General features: G+C 38.3%; 2 protein-coding genes across 3 annotated transcripts; both read right to left on the reverse strand.

Moving 5' to 3' along the window:
• Positions 1-1,657: 1,657 nt before the first annotated feature.
• Positions 1,658-11,124, reverse strand: LOC137956394 (protein BUD31 homolog 1). Of its 2 annotated transcripts, none has more exons than XM_068803878.1 (4): positions 11,013-11,124; positions 2,606-2,725; positions 2,285-2,472; positions 1,658-1,980 (listed from the first exon to the last, which is right to left on the reverse strand). In XM_068803878.1, exons 2-4 carry the CDS (start codon positions 2,697-2,699, stop codon positions 1,825-1,827), a joined length of 438 nt encoding a protein of 145 aa, XP_068659979.1. In that variant the 5' UTR covers positions 2,700-2,725; positions 11,013-11,124; the 3' UTR covers positions 1,658-1,824. The 2 variants fall into 2 exon arrangements, with proteins under 2 accessions (XP_068659979.1, XP_068659978.1); XM_068803877.1 differs by having other exon boundaries at positions 2,606-2,729.
• Positions 11,125-11,782: 658 nt separating this feature from the next.
• Positions 11,783-16,847, reverse strand: LOC137956972 (uncharacterized). The gene is made up of 4 exons (XM_068804658.1): positions 15,618-16,847; positions 14,073-15,491; positions 12,334-12,448; positions 11,783-12,238 (listed from the first exon to the last, which is right to left on the reverse strand). The coding sequence occupies exons 1-4, from the start codon at positions 16,317-16,319 to the stop codon at positions 12,024-12,026; spliced, it is 2,451 nt and encodes an 816-aa protein (XP_068660759.1). The 5' UTR covers positions 16,320-16,847; the 3' UTR covers positions 11,783-12,023.
• Positions 16,848-18,385: the final 1,538 nt, after the last annotated feature.

The raw sequence follows: 18,385 nt of genomic DNA on the forward strand, positions 1-18,385 counted from the left end.
CAAACAACAATATTCGATATTGAATGACCCAGAAGGATTGAATGATTCATCGTCTTTGAGATTTTGGTAAATAAGAATAATCATCAACACTTAAAAAAGGAATTGACGAGGACAATTAGGGTAAAGGGTATTTTTATAAATAAAAAATTATGCTATCGAGTCGGTTCACAAGCTAATAAGTTGAATTTAAAAAATTTTAAATTTGGTTTGTTATATTTAAAGAGTTTTATTCCAAGTTTGAACTCGAGCTAAACTTAAGAAAACTTGAATTAAATCGAACTGTTTTCACGTCGAACTTTAAGTAACTTGATGAAGAGGAAAATGAAAGGTTAAAAGAGGAGGTGAGGAAAACCCTCCCTCTGCACACAGATTGTGGCCAAAACCTTTGAAAGTGGGGATAAAGGAAAAGAGGATTTTGGGCTCTTTTTCCCGCCTTTGTTGTCTTAGTTAGTGCTCCCACGTTCTCCTCTTGAATCAGACATTTGACAAGCCAAAAAACGAATAATTCAAAGAAAACAGAAAAAGAGGAAATACTTAATTATCATTAGAAAGAAGTACAACGAGTCCTTAACCAAGATTGAGCAGGAGAGGTGACATTAAGACCTACAAATCAATTGAGTTATAACCATCCTAATTAGTTCAAAAACCTGTCGCACGCGGGAACCGTGCGGGAGTAGGGAAAAAATTGGCAGTGGAACATGATGTTACGTAACTAAGGTGCTGGGTGAATCCCTCAAAGTTGATCTCATAAGCTGGCCCACCTGATAATTTCGGACTGTCTGCCACGACTGACAGCGTGAAGACTGACTACGTTATCCAAAACTAAAGAAACGCGGCAAGGGGAGGGTGGGACCCACAAAGACATGGCACGTGAACCGTAAACGTGTCCCACGAATTATGAAGATATTTAAAGAATAAACAAAAGGAAAGTAATCGGCGATGAAATCCCACTCCTCATAATTGGTGAAGGGGGGGTGGGGCACCGTACCACATCGATGCCACCCTCATAGCAACCAAATAAACATTTTAATCCGTTTTAATGCGTCGAATTATTTAAAGGATTAAAAAATGGTTTAAAGCTGTTTATTATAAATGCATGATCTGAGATCCCAGCCTTCAAGGGATTTGGAGGGCAGCTCACATGGACTTGTCACTTAACACATGCTCCCTGTTTTCCCAACCCCTGACCAGATATTTGAAACTTGGGTCAAAGGCAGGTCACTCACCAGATGATGTAAATATCACCGAGTGGGTCTTTGTGAAAGGCAACATAGGCTCTAGTGAAACTAGAGCTTCTTTTTCGTAGCCCTAAAGCTAAGAGAGGGAAGAGTTAGATCAAGAAAGTGATAAAAGAAAAAGTTCACGAAGGTGGATCTTGTCTTGTCTTCTCTTGTATGACGTTTTTGTAGTTTTTGGGCAATTTCCATGTAAGCTTTTCAAAATGGAAGATTAGAGGAACTGATGAACAAGTTGTAATTCATCCAGTAAGCATATAAAAGGGTGTATCATATCCTAATTTTTATATTAGTGTATTCGATTATATTCATTTTATTATATAACTCAAACTACTAATAAAGGTATAATTGATCATAATGTAAGATCTCACCTGCTCTTTCACATAGTTGTAACCAAACTACATTTTCCAATTTGAAGAGAATTCAATAAAAACTGGTTGGACCTTTTGGTATTTAATATTGTCACAACGTGTCCGGCCCATTGATTGGTCACTGGCAAGGTATTCTCATGATTCACATTTTTTGAGAGGGGAATTCTCATGTTTGGATGCCGGAGCTTCCAAAGAGTATATAATCTAAACATATGTGCTTAATCTCCACTGGCACAACCACGGCAACCGCAGTGAACACATTCGATGACTTTCTCTTCTCTCAAATGTTTGGGGACTCGGCAGACACAGGTAGTTGCAAAGTTGTGGTCTCGTGGTTGGATGCATCGTAGGCAGCAGAGTCGTTCATAGCCAGGCTTCAGAGCAAAAACAACATTAAGAGGCAACGACAAGAGTACTAAGTGAAACTGTGTGCAGAATGAAACAACAACAATGTGAAGACTATGTGGGTTAACAGGAGCAGAGAGTGATAACAATCAAACCTTGTTAATCCAAAATATGATGAAAACTACACAATAAACACCGAGAACAACATTGTCAAATGTGAAACTAATGATGTCTATTGAAATTTTGTCAGTGAATCGTGTTTTGAAAGAGAGAATGATATGAGCAAACTAAAACAAAGAAATGCGATAGGTTTGGACGAATGATGAAGCTTACCTTTTTCCACTTGGCAATGAGATTCCGATCGGCATATCCTTGATCCAAACAGAATTCATAGAGCTCTTTAGATATTTCCTTTCTTCGGTAATAAAGATCATAGATGTATCGACTCTTCTGATGTGCAATTCTAAAAATAGGCCATAATGCTTCACACTTTCTCTTGCCATCATGTGTATCATTTTCGGCTACACTTGATAAAATTTATGAATCAGTACAAAGGCTCGCCAATAGATGATGCATAAGCAACCAATAGATCAAAAGAAGAAAAAAATATTAATAACAAGAATGCATTGAGTGAGAGAGGAGAGTAACAAGAACCTTCTCTCATCTTTGCCTCCAGTTCACGAAGTGTGGGCTCAATAAGCTCCCATCCATTAGGATATTTTACACGATTTGTCTTTATCTTTGGCATTCTTGTCACTCTTCAATATCCTCAACCTGGCTTCAAAAGAGATAATAGTGGGAATAATTTGATTGGGAGATAGGAAGAAGAATAAGATACGCTACCCTAAACTCAGTTATCTTTAATGCAAATAATGTCTCTCAAACGGCGTAGACTCTTTTTTTCTCCCAACTTTATCCATGAAATTAAGATTCATAAGAATATAACATTTGCTTGCAAGATTCATAATAATACAACAATTGCTCGCTGCAATACCATCTCATTAAACTTCCAATAAATCCCCAGTACCAACAGCTCATACATTACAAGACTAAATCAAAAGTGAGCAATTCAGGATCTTCAAACTACAAACAATACTAATTATCACCCTGTACAATGCCCCTCTGGACAATTCTCAATGATGGAAGAAACGAGATCAAATCAAGAGAGTAAGTAATAGAGGTTCCTCTTAGAACTTGTTTTGCCACCCTCCATGACCTAGAAAATTATGCTTCAAATACTTATGCAAGGGTAGTCTAGTCATTTTGTGGAGGTCATATGAGTCCAGTATGTTAGGTTACTTGTCTTTATGTCATGTTTCAAGTTTGGCATAATTCTGTTACGTATTAAAGAAGTTATAAGGGATATTGTACATAGGGGCATTATTATCCTTATACATCAAGCCACTTAGGTAATGTTATAAAATTTTGAGCCTAATCTCAACACAGCTCTTGCTGCTTTTCCCCAAACTCTCTCTCTCTCTCTCTCTCTCACTCTAACGCTCACATTGAACTTTTAGATCCTTTAAAAATAATTAAGGTGAAACCAATGCAATATTCTCCTCATGACAGAGAAGAATTTAACACACAAATCACTGAGTTATTACAACTCAAAGTTATCCAGAAAAGTAAATCACCTCATTTTTCTCCAGCATTTCTTGTTAGAAATCATGCTGAACAAAAAAGAGGAAAAGCCAGAATGGTTGTAAATTACAAGCAACTTAATTCTGCAACAAAAGGAGATGTATATCTTTTACCTAACAAAGACCAGATCTTACAACAAATTGGAGAAAAAATTTTCTTTTCATCCTTTGATTGTAAATCTGAATTTTGGCAGGTAAGGCTTACTAAAGCCTCCCAAGAGTTAACTGCTTTCACCTGTCCACAAGGACATTTTGAATGGCTAGTAATGCCCTTTGGACTTAAGCAAGCTCCCTCCATCTTTCAAAGACATATGAATGAAACCTTCGTTGATTTCAATAACTACTGTTTAATTTATGTTGATGATATTCTTGTTTTCTCTAACACAGAAAGCGATCATTTTCAACATGTAGAAACTGTTTTACAAAGATGCCTTAATGTTGGGATTGTCCTTTCCCAGAAAAAGGCACAACTTTGCAAACAAAAAATTAATTTTCTCGGTCTAGAAATAGATGCTGGAAAATTAATCTTACAAAAACACATAGGAAATCATTTACATGACTTTCCTGATCAAATATCTGATATAAAATCACTTGAAAGATTTCTTGGATTACTTAACTATGTATCTTCTTATTTTCCGAAGATTGCAAATCTACGACATCCTTTACAAGTTAAACTGAAAAAGGAAGTTCAATGGATATGGACAGACACAGATACCAACACTGTCAGAAAAATAAAGAAAGCAATGGGAGTTCTCCCTGATCTTTATAACCCAGGACCCGATGACCAACTCATCATTGAAACCGACGCCTCTGATTTATTTTGGGGCGGAGTGCTCAAAGCACTAAGAAAAGACGAAGAACTTCTTTGTCGTTTTGCTTCAGGATCCTTTAAAGATGCTGAAAAGAATTATCATAGCAATGAAAAAGAAATCCTTGCTCTGATCAAAACCATTAAAGCCTTTAAAGATTATCTCCTACCAAAAAGATTCCTAGCTAGGGCTGACAACATAAATGTTAGTTATTTGTTGCAAACAGAAATCAGAGGAGATTACAAACAAGCTCGCCTAGTAAGATGGCAGCAATGGTTACAATATTACGTCTTTGATATTATCCATATTAAAGGAACAACTAATGTGCTTGCTGACTTGATGTCAAGAGAACTTGCAGGACATGGATAAGTACAAGGACAAGAATTATCTTCAACAGAAGATAAAGGACTTACAAGACGAAATCGCTTACAAGCAAGTCAAGGTACGAAAACTCTCTCTTAAACTTGAAAAATTAAGTTTAAAAGAAAAAGCAAAGTATCCACTTGTAAATCCGCTGGATTTTACCGCGGTACAAAAAACTTTTCCTCTCAAGGAAACCCAGTCTCTTTCTGAGACTAAAGATCTTGACATCACTGTCAATACTGGCATAGTTACGCCAAGTGGTCGGTCCACTCAAAAAGACCAGGTTCCTTTACAGCTCACCCCTGTAATTGAACAAAGCTTGACTCAGCTCAGCAATGAGCCAGTAAATTTGAGGCCTTCGGCCGCCCAACCAAAACAGTACTATGTGATCTTTTCTGGACCTAATAGAGGAGTCTACTCTTCTTGGGCAAAGGTCTCTCCACTAGTACACGGAAAGCCATTTCTTCACCATAGCTTTCCTTCAGAAAAAGAAGCTTTAAAAGCTTTCAATGAATCCCGAATAGACGATCAAGAAACCTCACACCCTTTGATCCCTACTCGCACTTTTAAGCAAGCCATCCAACAAAGAGGTAACGCCCAGTCTCTTAACCGGATGCTCAGACCAAGTAAACCATTTGCAGCCCCCACAAAAGAAACAGAAAACCCTTGTTTCACATCCTTTCTCCAATTCAAGCAATTTTTTCATATTGCCGAACCACAAACGGAAAATTCAGAAGTTAAATACTTCACATTAAATAAAACTAACATTTCTCTGTTTGGTTTCTTCGAAGGAGCAAAAGCAGAATTTGTTCGAGATACTTTTAACTGTGGTCTTTGTGCAGTTATTTACCCTAGTCCATCTCTGGACGAAATAAGATTGTTACCAAAGAAATTGGTAAATGCAATTAAGCATTTCCGAAAAAATGTTGCAAAACAACAGGACAGACCAATCTTCTTAAAGATTACAAGTTCTTTACTAGACTGGAATGAAGATGGCCAAGTACTTTTACCCTATCACTGGATTGATATTGGTATGGCCCAAAAAGACTTTTCATATGACCAACCATCTGAAAAAATGGTGACTCAAGACTTAGCCGGCAAGCTACCAAAGATCAGAGCTCAACGGCTAAAAGCTGTTTTACAGCAATATACTCAAGTTTATGAAGATTCAGAAATCAAAATCAATTACATAGACAATAAAATTGTCTTAAAATCCGAGTTTCAGAAACCGATTTCTCAAGAAGAAGGACTGGAACTTGCCAAGAACAAAGGAAGATTCTATACCAACGAGTTAGATATTTCTTCTACTACAAAAAAGGAGTTCTGTCACTACGCTCCACAACAACATCAGTATCCTCTCTGTGACACCAAAAAAGAATCTGCCAGCACGACAGACAATGACAGCACGGAGTAAGTATTTACTACCCATGCGAAGCAACATCACCATCAGCCATGTGATGAAGGAATCTCTTGTTGGACACGCCATGTGACGATAGTATGTTCCTGAATAGGAACTACGTTCTCAGGAATAGGAGTAGGTAGAGTACTACCTACTCGTTTGCTCTCTAAAAAGCCGGGTTGGCCATGGAAATGAGCTTTAGATACTTTTTTGATAGAAATGGCAGTACCATTAATATGAAAAGTAATGGTCTCTCTCTCTCTCTCTCTCTCTCTCTCTCTCTCTCTCTCTCTCTCTCTCTCTTCTAAATCTCTCCAATATTTTTATTTTTCATGGTATCAAAGCAGTAGAAGATGTTCTTGGGCAGATTTGCAATAGCCGAGGCTTCACTTTCCAAATCAATCAACCCTATTGAAGGTCCTTTCCACCCATTTCTGGACTGGTAGGCTAATATCAAAATTTTCTTCTTCTTCTTCCTTCCATAACCATTTGGTTTATGGTTTCTACTGCCTATTGAACAGTCCCAATGATCTATTGCCCTTAAAGAGTGCCTAACTGAAACCCTAGCCCCTTTCTTACCTGCACCCCTCCCCACGACCAGCGTCAACACCTCTTGCCTGCGCCATCATACCAGGTGTCCTCTAAACATTAGATTGTGCCCTAATTTTGACTTATGAGGCCCACTTAATCTGCGCAGGGTTCTTTTATTGTGGTGGTTGGAATATTTTTTAGGGTAAAGGGGCTTGATTTAGATAGAATTGTGGTTTTTTTATAGGATAAATGGCAGAATCCAGCAAGCAGGTTGCTGAACTTAAACCTCTGGAGAGTTCAGAGGTAAATACTTTCAATCTATCCAGATTGAATGAATCCCACTAGGTAAATTGGTCCAGGTCAGTACTCATGTTCTAGAAGGCAAAACAAATGGCCTAAGTATATCAGAGATGAGCCTCCTATCCCTATGAATGAAAATTAGGAAGCAGAAGACAACCAGGCGATAACATGGTTGGTAAATAGCATTGAGTCACGTTTCAGTGACCAGATTTTAAACTGTGGGAAGGAGATGTAAACTACATTAGCCTGTATTTTATCTCAAAAAAGCAATTTTGTCTCGTATTTATGAACTATGTGTTTGATACTTCAAAATGCAGAGAGTTAACAGGTCAATTACCAGTTACTTCATTGAGATGAGGGGTGTGCTACAAGAAATCAGCACCTTTCATCCGTTTACTACAAATGCTGATAATATACGAAAAGATAAAAATTAGATTCAAGTTGCCAGATTTCAGGATGGCTTAGGGTCTGAATATGATGCTATTTGGTACAACTGTTGGTCAATGATGATGTCACCATTATTGAACAAGCCTTCAAAGTTATTCGAGCAAGAGTAGTGGCTAGCAAATCTGATAAGGATACTCATTTTCCAAACGCAAATGCTCTCAACCTCCACTCAGTATCTAGCATGTTTGAGACAAGAAGTCCTGGGAGCAATAGTAGAGGTAGAGGTAGAGATTCCTCTTCTCGAGGTCGTGGACTGAGTGATAGAGGGGATCAAAAGAGTATTCACTGTGGTCAGACCAACCACTTCTTCGATAAACGTTGGGAGCAATTTGGCAAGCCAACGTGGGCAAATTTTGTTGAGACAGTTGCTACTATTTCACACTCTGACCTTTAGGAGGAGATTCAACAGTTGCTACAAAGACTTGGAAAATTGACCATACACCCGCTAATCATTTTTTTAAGAAGAAGAAGTACACCCACTACTACTACTATTCCTTCTTCCACAACTAGTGCCACGATGGCAAGCACAGGTAAGCCAGCATTGAATGTGTCCTATTCACCTTCATGGGTACGTTGATTCAGGAGCCTCTAACTACATGTCAGGTATGGCATCCTTGTTTCATTCTATTCACCCTTCTCAATCCTATCATCTTGTTACTGTAGTGAATGGGTCTACCTCTCCTATTTAGGAGGACGGTTCTGTTCATACCACACCTGATATATCCTTGAATTCTGTTCTTTTTGTTCCTAATTTCCTGTTAAATGGGTCATAGTCGTATCCATGGTATTCCAATTTCCCATCTAGCAAGCCGAGCCCTAACACAATGAACTTGATTTAGGAAAGGGTAAATCAAAACCCACCCTTCTATACTAGGCCCAGATAGACTAAGAATTTCAAGGACCCGAGTCAGTTCCAATTCTGAGTCATAAACATGTTATATCTCATGTAAAATTCATATAAATTTAAAGTTTTTATTGCAAGAAAAAGTTTTCACAACAATAAAATATGCATGTATGAGAGTACACTAACATTTCACTAAAATTATCCACATCACAGATAAAATGTGTATCAAGCTGCCCATTTAGATGAGAGATCCAACTATAATATGCAGTATTGATAAGGGCACCCTGCATGTTATTTATTTATTTTTTTTGAGAGGGCCGTGGCACGATTCGAACTCGCGACCTAACGCACCTCATGTAAACAGAATACCACTAGACCAAACGGCCTTAGGTCACCCTGCGTCAAATATCTATTTTATTTAACTTCCTTTTTAGGAAAAAAATGCAATCTCCACTTATTGTAATATACCTGCTCGTAACATTTAACAGCAACAGGTGAACAAACTTTAATAATTCAGCTGGTTTCATAGAGAAATTTCATCAGCCTAAGAAAAAACTACGTAAAATGCCTCAAACACTTTATCACCAAATATGAACAACTTCATCTCGAAGGCTTCCCTCAAAATGTCATTGAGATAGGGAGGCAGCCAAAAATACCAAAAAAATGACTAGCATCAAAAATATCATCTCGGCCGTCGTTGTTTTCCGAGGATTTGAATGCAGTAAAGTGATACTCAGCTTAAGTTTGTCCAACAACACTTGTACTGCTGCACTTTTCACTGTAAACACTCCCACTAGACTGTAAGGATGATGCTCGAAGAATTTCAAAGATGGATGGACCAGAAGCTGTCCAAGTTTCAGTTTTTGCCTCCTGAGTAGAGATTTTGGACTGGGTAGTGCTGTGCTTGGCAGAAGCTTTCCATCGTAAAGATCAGCAATAAACAAAGCCAAATGTTTGAACAAAGTGTTGTCCAGCAGAAAAAGGAATGCTCGAACAAAGCGCTTTGAAAGAAAGTGCAGCAGAAAAAGAAATGTTTGAGCAAAACTGTTGGCCAAAATCTCTTGCTGTAAAGAATTGTTTGGCCAAAGACAAACGTTAAAACAAATATGAAGAACAAAAGACATTGGAGAAGAAGTATTGTTCGAACAAAAGGAATTGTTCCCCAAAAGCAAAAGCATATTGAAAAGCAAAAAATGTTTGAGCATTCATATTTGTTTGAATATTGCGGCCCAAAATGTTGCAGAGGAAGATTTGGAGTTTCAATGGAGCCATTACAAGCCTCCAAAATATGCAAGTGACCTACCATTGTGAACCACAATTCAAAACTAAGATTTTAAAGTATTTTTCATATTTTTCTAGCTATTGATTGATTTTAACAGAAAGATAAAGAGTCATTTTTATAAACAATGGAACTCTCTCTCTATTAAAGTAATTTTTGCCCCAAAACTAAGCACCAAGCACTGCTACAATGATTTCGAGCTCTCTCAAGAACTCCTACTGATTTGAAACTATTTGAGCCACTTGACTCAAAGAAAAAAGTAAATTCAAGGTTTTTAAGTATGACATCTATTTTTTCGTACCTAAATTTGTTGTGCTAAATGCGTGTTTTAATACTTTGAAATCACTCAACTTGTTTAGTATCTGTTCTGGCTTTGGAGTTATGAGAAAATATTTGGGGCATTTATTTAGCAGCTTTTCAAAACACTTATATTTGAACTATATCGCCTTTGACTTTAAAATCATTAATTGAGATTCAATTAGAGCTGTTATCTGATTGTTAAGATCACCTAGGTTGGGTGTATTCCTTTCTTGTTCTAATTATTGTAAAATTAGCCTATCAAGAGGATGCATCCCTTGTGAAGCAAGTCACCATTGCACTGGCTCTCGTTTTACTTATGTGAGTTGAGTTTTAGCACCACTCAATCCAGTTACGATCAGTTTATTCTTTGGACAAATTTTCCCACAATCAGCCAATTTGTGGAACATAAAACAGGCCAAGCAGTTGAAAGCCCTTGGTCCATGATGAAGACTAGGGCACATAAAAGCACCATGATAAACAATAGAGCCTTCTCAGTTGTGCAACTGATTATAGCACGCATACAGCCAAAAAAAAAAAACTGATACCAAAGCAAAAAAAAAGCCCAATGTAATCTGTCCATCCTAACAACTAACCAAGTTTCAATAAGATACAAATTAATGGTTCATATCTATTTAGAAAGACCATTTAAAGTTTATATTCCATTTAAAACTCTCATCTCATCTAATGACTGAGCTTCTTAGATCGCCCATCACCGTGGCCCCATAAGCAAGTGCAACATCACAACTAGGCATAAAGCTCTGATGAAGGATTAAGAAACCAATTTTCACAAGGCCAGACATTCGCAAATTTGTACGAGAATTACAATATTCATGACGGTGGAGATTTTGATGGATGCACATCAACTAAGAATTTAAGAATCCAAAAGAATCATGATAAAAAATGGAGGAACACGGACTGGGAAGACAATGAGCCGTCCTCAAACAAACCCTAACTCGGAAAAGCAATTCCCACCGTCAATTGCATAAAACAGAATTTAGGAAGACAACACGTACAGGATAATCACCTCCACATCATCAACAGATAGTTCCGTATGGGCCCTAAAATAGGTGTGATCATACGCAAAGGAAACAACAAGAACAGAAAAGAGAAAAGTATAACCAGAAGAAACGTAAAGACAGGGGAACTAACCCTAACTCTGTTTTCCACCAGACACGGTCGTCGACGGTCGTCGGAGATCAAGCTGCTATGCCGAGACTTGTCGAAGAACTGGTCCTAGAGGATATTTTGGGAGGAGAAAGAGAGACTTTGAGAAAGGAAAAAATAAAAAGTAAGAGCGGCCAGTCGACAGTGCTCAGGGAAAAGTTAAAAGTAAAAAATAAAATTGATGTAATAAGTTACACATTATTGTGAAGTCACGAGTTCAGGTCTCGGCAGCGTTCATATTCGAGTTTTTATTTTTGAGAATTTAATTGATTTAGAAAATTTTTACAAAGAGCAATAATTAGTGCATCAATTATTTCTATTATCCAACCACAATACAATTGAAGTTGATTTAGCCCATAAACTCTTTAAATTTCCTACAAAATTAAGTGAGCATTCAGATCCAAATCAAAAATCTAAAATGATTTTCAATAAAATTTTCATATTTTAAATTTATTCACAAATTTTGATTTTTATAAAACCTAGTAAAAAACTATTTCCACTAAATACCATTTACAAATAAATAAAATATATTTTCATTAAACTATTATATTAAAAAGTAACTCATTTTGATTATTTTATTCATTTTATTAATATATTTCTAGTCAATTTAAAATTTTAATATAGGAGAAAGGGTAGAGAGGAGAGGAAAGAGAAGACTAACATTGGAAACAAGTGAAACCACAAAGAAGAACTTGTTGTGGTTGAGGCCAGTTCAACGCATGGAGCAGGAGCTCTCTCGTGATCTATATTTACTCTTGACGCCAATAGCCAGATTCGTGTGTTACATTGGTATTATGATGATAATAATAATACAAAATCTATCTACATATAATCATCATCTATACAAACAAAAATGGAAAGAATTTTTTCTTTCTGCCACCCCCAACATTCTTGAAGAAAATACCACAGCTTCCTCCTCTGCCCTACTCCAAATTCCCATCCATTCCCAGATAGAGAAAAAACAAAAATCAGCGGGGTAAAAAGAACACTTCTCTTTCATCCAAGTACCAAGGATGTGGTAGCATCGCATGACTCTCCAAGTTGGGCTGCTTCAGCAATCCTGGCAGCCATGACAGATTTGTAAATCAGCAAGTCAGCATTGTGCATGAGCATTTGAACTCTACTGCGTTTCGCAGTGGCCAACTCCATGGCTTTCTTTGCCGCTTGTTCAGCTTCTTGGACTCTTCGTACAGCATCCTCCTTTGCCTCACCTGCAATTACCCATTATTGAGGACACAGTAGTTCAAGTCTTTTGCGCGACACAAAGAGCTTAGAGTACTGACAACAATAGAGCCTGTGAACTCACCATCTAAGAAACTGTCAGCCCTGGTTCGTCCCACTTGGCTAGCCTGCCGCTTGAATGATCTTTTCTTTCGAAAAATGGGCTTTTGAACAAGCTGTGCTCTCTTCAAAGGAGGCCCCTGTTCAGAGAGGATACACAAGATTTTTTAATATGAATTTGTAAATAGATGAATTCAAAAGTGAAAAACCACAAATCGGACACAAAACTCATAATAATCAGCAATTAAAGTCTAGGGAAGCAGAAATCACTAATTGTGCATGCTTTATACAGTCTGCAGGGAATTGCAAATATGTGCATGGATTACTCTGGAATATCTAATACGGTAGTCAGAAATGCGAGAAATGAAGCAACTCCTTCACCAACACTCACCACCAGAAGATCCAAGAGTTTGAATTTAAATCATGCTTTCACACAATAATTTACCAAGTATTGTATTTCAGGGAAAAAAAAACACGACAATTATGGTGTTTACTGATATTACTGATGAAAATTGAAAGCAAGGGATTGCATCTAAATATGCTAACTAGGATTTGATGCCTCAAAACCATGGCTTGTCCAAGCAGGTCATGAATATGATGTTTGAATGGTTTATCAATTTTTTTAACATAACAAGGAAGAATACCATCAAACAAAATTCACAGCAACAAGCAGCTGGAGATTGCAAAACTTTCAACTGCCACTGTCCTATATTCAAGCCATACATCACAATATTTAGCTGCTCAAATCAACAAACATATAGCATGGTTAGTAGTATTTTCGAATTTTTTTCAAGTTCAATATTTTCATGAAATTTTCACAGAAAGATGTAGTGAAATCATACGACATAATCAGATGAGTAGCAGTTATTTGCACACGAGCTACAGAGGGAATGGACACCCTTGACAACAAAAAAACTTCTTTAAATATTGGGGTCATTGTGAGACTTTTTTAAATCATTATCACAATCAAAGTTCATCTTGTTTAGTAAGACCTTATATCAAAACACTTTGGTATTTTTTAAGTTCGGTCAAACAATTAAACAGCATGTAAGGACAAACTGGGCACACCCTATTCAAGAGCAGAAAAAAAAAATTCCTGCTCTAAGAGAACCTTGACAGATTCACCTACACTCAACAACCCCAATGCTATAATCATTCCTTTGTCACACTTTTCGTATGAGTTTCTACAAGTTCTCTAGAAAAAGGCAAAAGAACAACAAACTATAAATAAATAAAAGGAAAAGAAGGCCTACAGCTTCCAATTCTCAATTACGGACTAATAATAAAACACCCATAAAAAACCTTGCTTCAAAGTTTTTAATTCCATCAAAATTTTCTACAGCTTTGTGTTAGACTCTAATTGAGCTTGAAATATATAGCCTCCAGAACTGAAAAAGATATAGCGTCAACCATATATTTCATGCCTGATAAGTAGAATTGAAAAACTCTTAGCATATCAGCAGCCAAACAAACAGATACAAAATCAAACATCTTGATTCCATGAGGTGAACCAGAACAATATGGGACCAAATGGAATTGAATTGCTGCTCTCACATGTTATACAATAGAACAACCAATAATCCGAGTATAATCAAGAAGTGCAACAAATACTCGTGGAAAGTACATTGGTAGAGCTATGACAGCATTTAACACAAAGCATATACAATGAGATCTCTCGGACATAGAACTGCCATTATCCTGTGAAGAGAAGGAGAAGCTAATAGATAAATGAAAGGAACATTCAAACGCTAATACATCTATTACCTGAAACACCCTAACCAGAGGCGCTTTCTTTTGCTTCCTTTTTTTAAGCCAGTAGTCAAAAACAGCTGTCAGAATTTCCCTCCTCCCTAAATCTACACAAAGACTTATAGCTTTACTCTCTTCCAATAATACATCATCGGGATGGATATAAGCAGCCTTCTCAAATGCATACATTATCTTCTCAAAATTATCTTTCGAAATATGACCAGCCTCTGAATTATCACTTGCAACAAAATCACAATGCAACTCTTCAAGCCATTCTTCATCGCCAGAATCCATGTCATAATACAAGCTATCAGCCATTAGAGCCCTTTGAATTTCATCATCTTCCACAGAAATGTACACATCTGGTCGTACAAATGGGACATTATCACCATTGTCATATCCAACAACCTCCTGTACTCCAGGCACTGGGATTATCTTGACTGCCGAGGCCTGCAAATTCCTCTCACAGCACTCTCGATATAGTTCCTTAAATATCATCCAATCTTTCCGATCACAGAACTCTAACTTCCATCCATCCTCACCCATCCAGATCATGGCATGTGTAAAACGATTGCAGGTACTCGGCCTCATTTCCTGTGCCTTGTGGAGGTATCTTGTTATGCTCTGTGTTTTAATTGCAAGCCACCATTCCTTGGAATCAGAATTTTCCAACATCACCTCGGCCCCACATTCCCTCCAACACCTATCTGACTGCATCACCAAAATATTTGCAGCACAGCGGATAGTGTCCACATTCTGCTTGGGATCTACTAAGACTGATTTAAGCTCCTTAAGCTTCTCTGATGGATTATACCTGACAGATTTCCTCCGCCTACCATTAGGTCTCGGAGAAGAAAATACAGAATAATCATCTCTACCATCAAACAAGTCACTATCGTAGGCTGTGCAAGATTTGCCAACAATGATGCTCACAAAGCTGTCCGCAACTGATGGAAGCTTAACGAGCCCATGGAGGCCACGGGTAGCCAGTGGGTGCCTTGGACCCCTACCTAACCTCGCAGAATTCCTCTTTTTATGTCTCCGGAACTTGACCCCCTGTCTATTCGCTACTTTGCCGACAATTGCATTCGTGGCTTTATTTCCGTAATGTATCATGTTCCTCGTCTGGGAAGAATTTGTAGAAAATGCGGATACCCGTTGGTGAATACACATCTCCTTAAAAAAGCGAGAAGTCCAATCCGTGTAGACTATGATATCCCCTCGAGTAGATGTTAACAAAGACTGAAGGTAATTTGCAAGTAGGCGTGGAAGACAAAGGGATCTGATTAACATGTCCACATGCAAGTTCATAAAGTAGAATGGAAGCGCGGAGAAGTTCACTGATACGGAAGGGACAAAGTGGCATGTCCCATATACTCTGCAAATTCCATCAGTAGATAAGGTATCTCTGCAAGAATCTCCAGAAGGAAGATGCTGAAACATCCAAAAAAAAAAAAAAAAATGTAAATCAGTCGCCGAGTTGTTTAGTGAATATACTAACTACAGTAACAAGAAACAAAAAATTTAATTTTTTTACCAAGATCCAAACAAACAACTCACATCTCTTGAATTACACTGGACAGCGAAATGAATTCCATGTTGGGAGAAAACTACAGACATCGATTCTGATAGCAAAAAAGCAGCGAACTCTGCCAGTCCAAGCTGCGACCTTTTCATCCAACTCAAAACTGAAATGAAAAGCCTCTCAAATCTGACCAAACTACTACGAGAGAATTTTACAAAGATAACTAACGAAGCCCAACGACACACAAAACCCCGTAAGCAATTCTCCAATTTCCCGCTTTCTGTACCAAGCACCGGAAGACCTTTCCTCCTGCGCTGCTTCCGAACAAATTGGATTCCATACATCCGATCTTTTGCTCTTCGTCTCTTTCGACTGTAAACAATCCCGAACATTCTCTCTTCATCCACTTTAGCCGGCAGTACCCCCTGGGCACCTTTAGCCGACCTCTCCACGCATACATCACCAGAATTGTCGACTCCAACAAGGTTGCACTCCGCCTCAGCCATTTCCTTTTCCTGCCATCTGTTCTCCCTTTTCCAGCGACGCAAATCTGCCGCGTCCACTCCAGGACTTCCAAGCAATTTCAACCAATCGTCATCCTCTCCATGCGTCTTGGCAGTGTCGGACAACAGGCGCTTACCGGAACGCAAAACTCTGACAGTATCGGCATCCGGGGACGTCTTGACGGATTTGGGGACGAACACGCGGGTGGACCGCCTCGTTCCGACGGAGGGCATCGATGACGGCACGTCACCGAAGGGGAAAATCCGAACCCTAGAAGCCGCAATTTTCGCTAACTCTCCTTCGTCGTTGCGTCGATCTCGTAAAGCTTCGAAACCCTAATCGCAACCGCCTCAATCCCCACGCTTATTCTCATAGTTGGAGATCGTACGCGAAAGAGTCGCCACAAAATCCGCCATCAAAGCTCTCAAGCTCCTCGACTTAAATAAAAAACAAATGAAAGACTCACCGGTCAGGACCAAGAAATACCTGCAGAACCTCCATTAAAACCCCAGCTCACAACGCAAAACCTCCACTCCTAATCTCATGGCGGGATAAAGACAGACTCAAACACCAAAAAACAGAAAAAAAAGAAAATTCGAATCCCCTCCTTTTTCTCCTTGATCTTATTTCCTCCCAGTTCCGGAGCAGTTCATGTCATTCTTGTTGCAGAGAGAGAAAATGGAGGGAAAACGGCAGGTAGTGAGGACTTCGCCGAGTGGTCTAGGGTTTTATCGAAAACAGCGGGAACCTCCCACCGACAACCTCCAACCGTCCGATGATCGAATAACGGCAGAGATCAAAAGATGAAACACACTCGATGGCTCCAAGACTGAAGGGGAACGGTCTCTGGCCGTGCACTCGTGTCCACGATATTTTATGTAGGATCTCGAGAGCGCCTTTCCAACCACCGGATTTTATACACATGATGACTTAAATACCCCCAATTTATTCCTCTCTCTTCGCCTACGTGGCGAAAGCTGGGGCAAAAGCGGGGAGGAGCATCGCCATCTCCACTCGTACACGTCAACAAGTAAAAGTGACCGCTCGTTCGACCGTTGATTTGGTGGGGACCACTTAGCCCATTATTTGGACAGTAGAGGTGTCTGGAGGGTAGTTTTAGAATTCCTCGGACGGGTAGATAAACGACGTGGCAGCACAGTGGCACAAAGATCTATCCTTTTCTGCTGATCTTTCCCTGGTCGAGTTGCCCGCCACGTGTCGCATCTTATATTTTTCCTACCCGCAGATTTTCATCTAGCTGTTGACGGTAAAAGAAAACTACGAATCTGCCCAAAACGAAGTGTAGGGGTATTAAAGTAAACAAGTCGAGCAACCTACAACGGCTTCCGAATCTTCCCGGGGTTCGGGAAACGCCCTGGCGTAGTTCTATCATCCGACGGTCGGGGAATCGGCTGTCTGCGGATTCAAATTTGTAGTTTACTCCATGCACTAATAAGATATTATCTAGGGGCCTAAGAATAAATAAATTAAGAAATAATAAATAAATCATTGTATTTTAAATGATTTATTATAACGCACATTAATTATTTTATTTTAATAGAAATATTTTTATAACTATATCTTAACATATAAATAAGAAGTAAAAAATACTAAATTAAAGTTTGACTATAATTAGTAAATAAAAAGTAAAATAAATATATACAATTATAAATCTTTAAAAAAAAGTATATAAGTTAACAAGGTCGAGTTAGGGTAAAAGACAGGCAATTTGAGTCAAGTTTGTAAAACTCATCAACATCTTGAACTTGCATGGGTTTTTTTTCCAACCTTGAGTGACGAGGAAAAAAATTATAGCCTAGGTTTTTTGGGTCAGGTCGAGTCGATTTCCTTGTTTGCATGGGTTTTTTTTCCAACCTTTAGTGATGAGGAAAAAAACTAGAACCTAAGTTTTTTGGGTCAGGTCGAGTCGATTTCCTTGTTTTATCCGATTTGATGCCTACCCCTTGAAAAATAGCCAAATAAAAAATTTTAATTTTTCAATAGAATACATGATACCAAGAAAAATTTTCCATGTGAGTGTAAGACCTTACACATGAAGCCTGTCCTTATGAATACGTCAAGATATTTCCCAAAGGATGGACAATTGTTTACTAGTTTGTGACATGAAAAATTGTATCGATTCTATAGAAATTTTTGGCTCCCTTTTTATAAAAACCAACCCAATGAAGTGACTCAGTTTGATTCAACCCGAGTCAGTTAGGCTAGATAGTTGGTTGAAGTGGCATTATATATATAAAAAATTAAGAGTAAATAAAAATTTTAGAGTGTCGGAAGTTCT

Source organism: Aristolochia californica, unplaced genomic scaffold, assembly GCF_029961685.1.
Source record: "Aristolochia californica isolate CCGP_79_NKW_82.1479 unplaced genomic scaffold, dmAriCali1.0.hap1 SCAF_2, whole genome shotgun sequence".
NCBI classification, from domain to species: domain Eukaryota; kingdom Viridiplantae; phylum Streptophyta; class Magnoliopsida; order Piperales; family Aristolochiaceae; genus Aristolochia; species Aristolochia californica.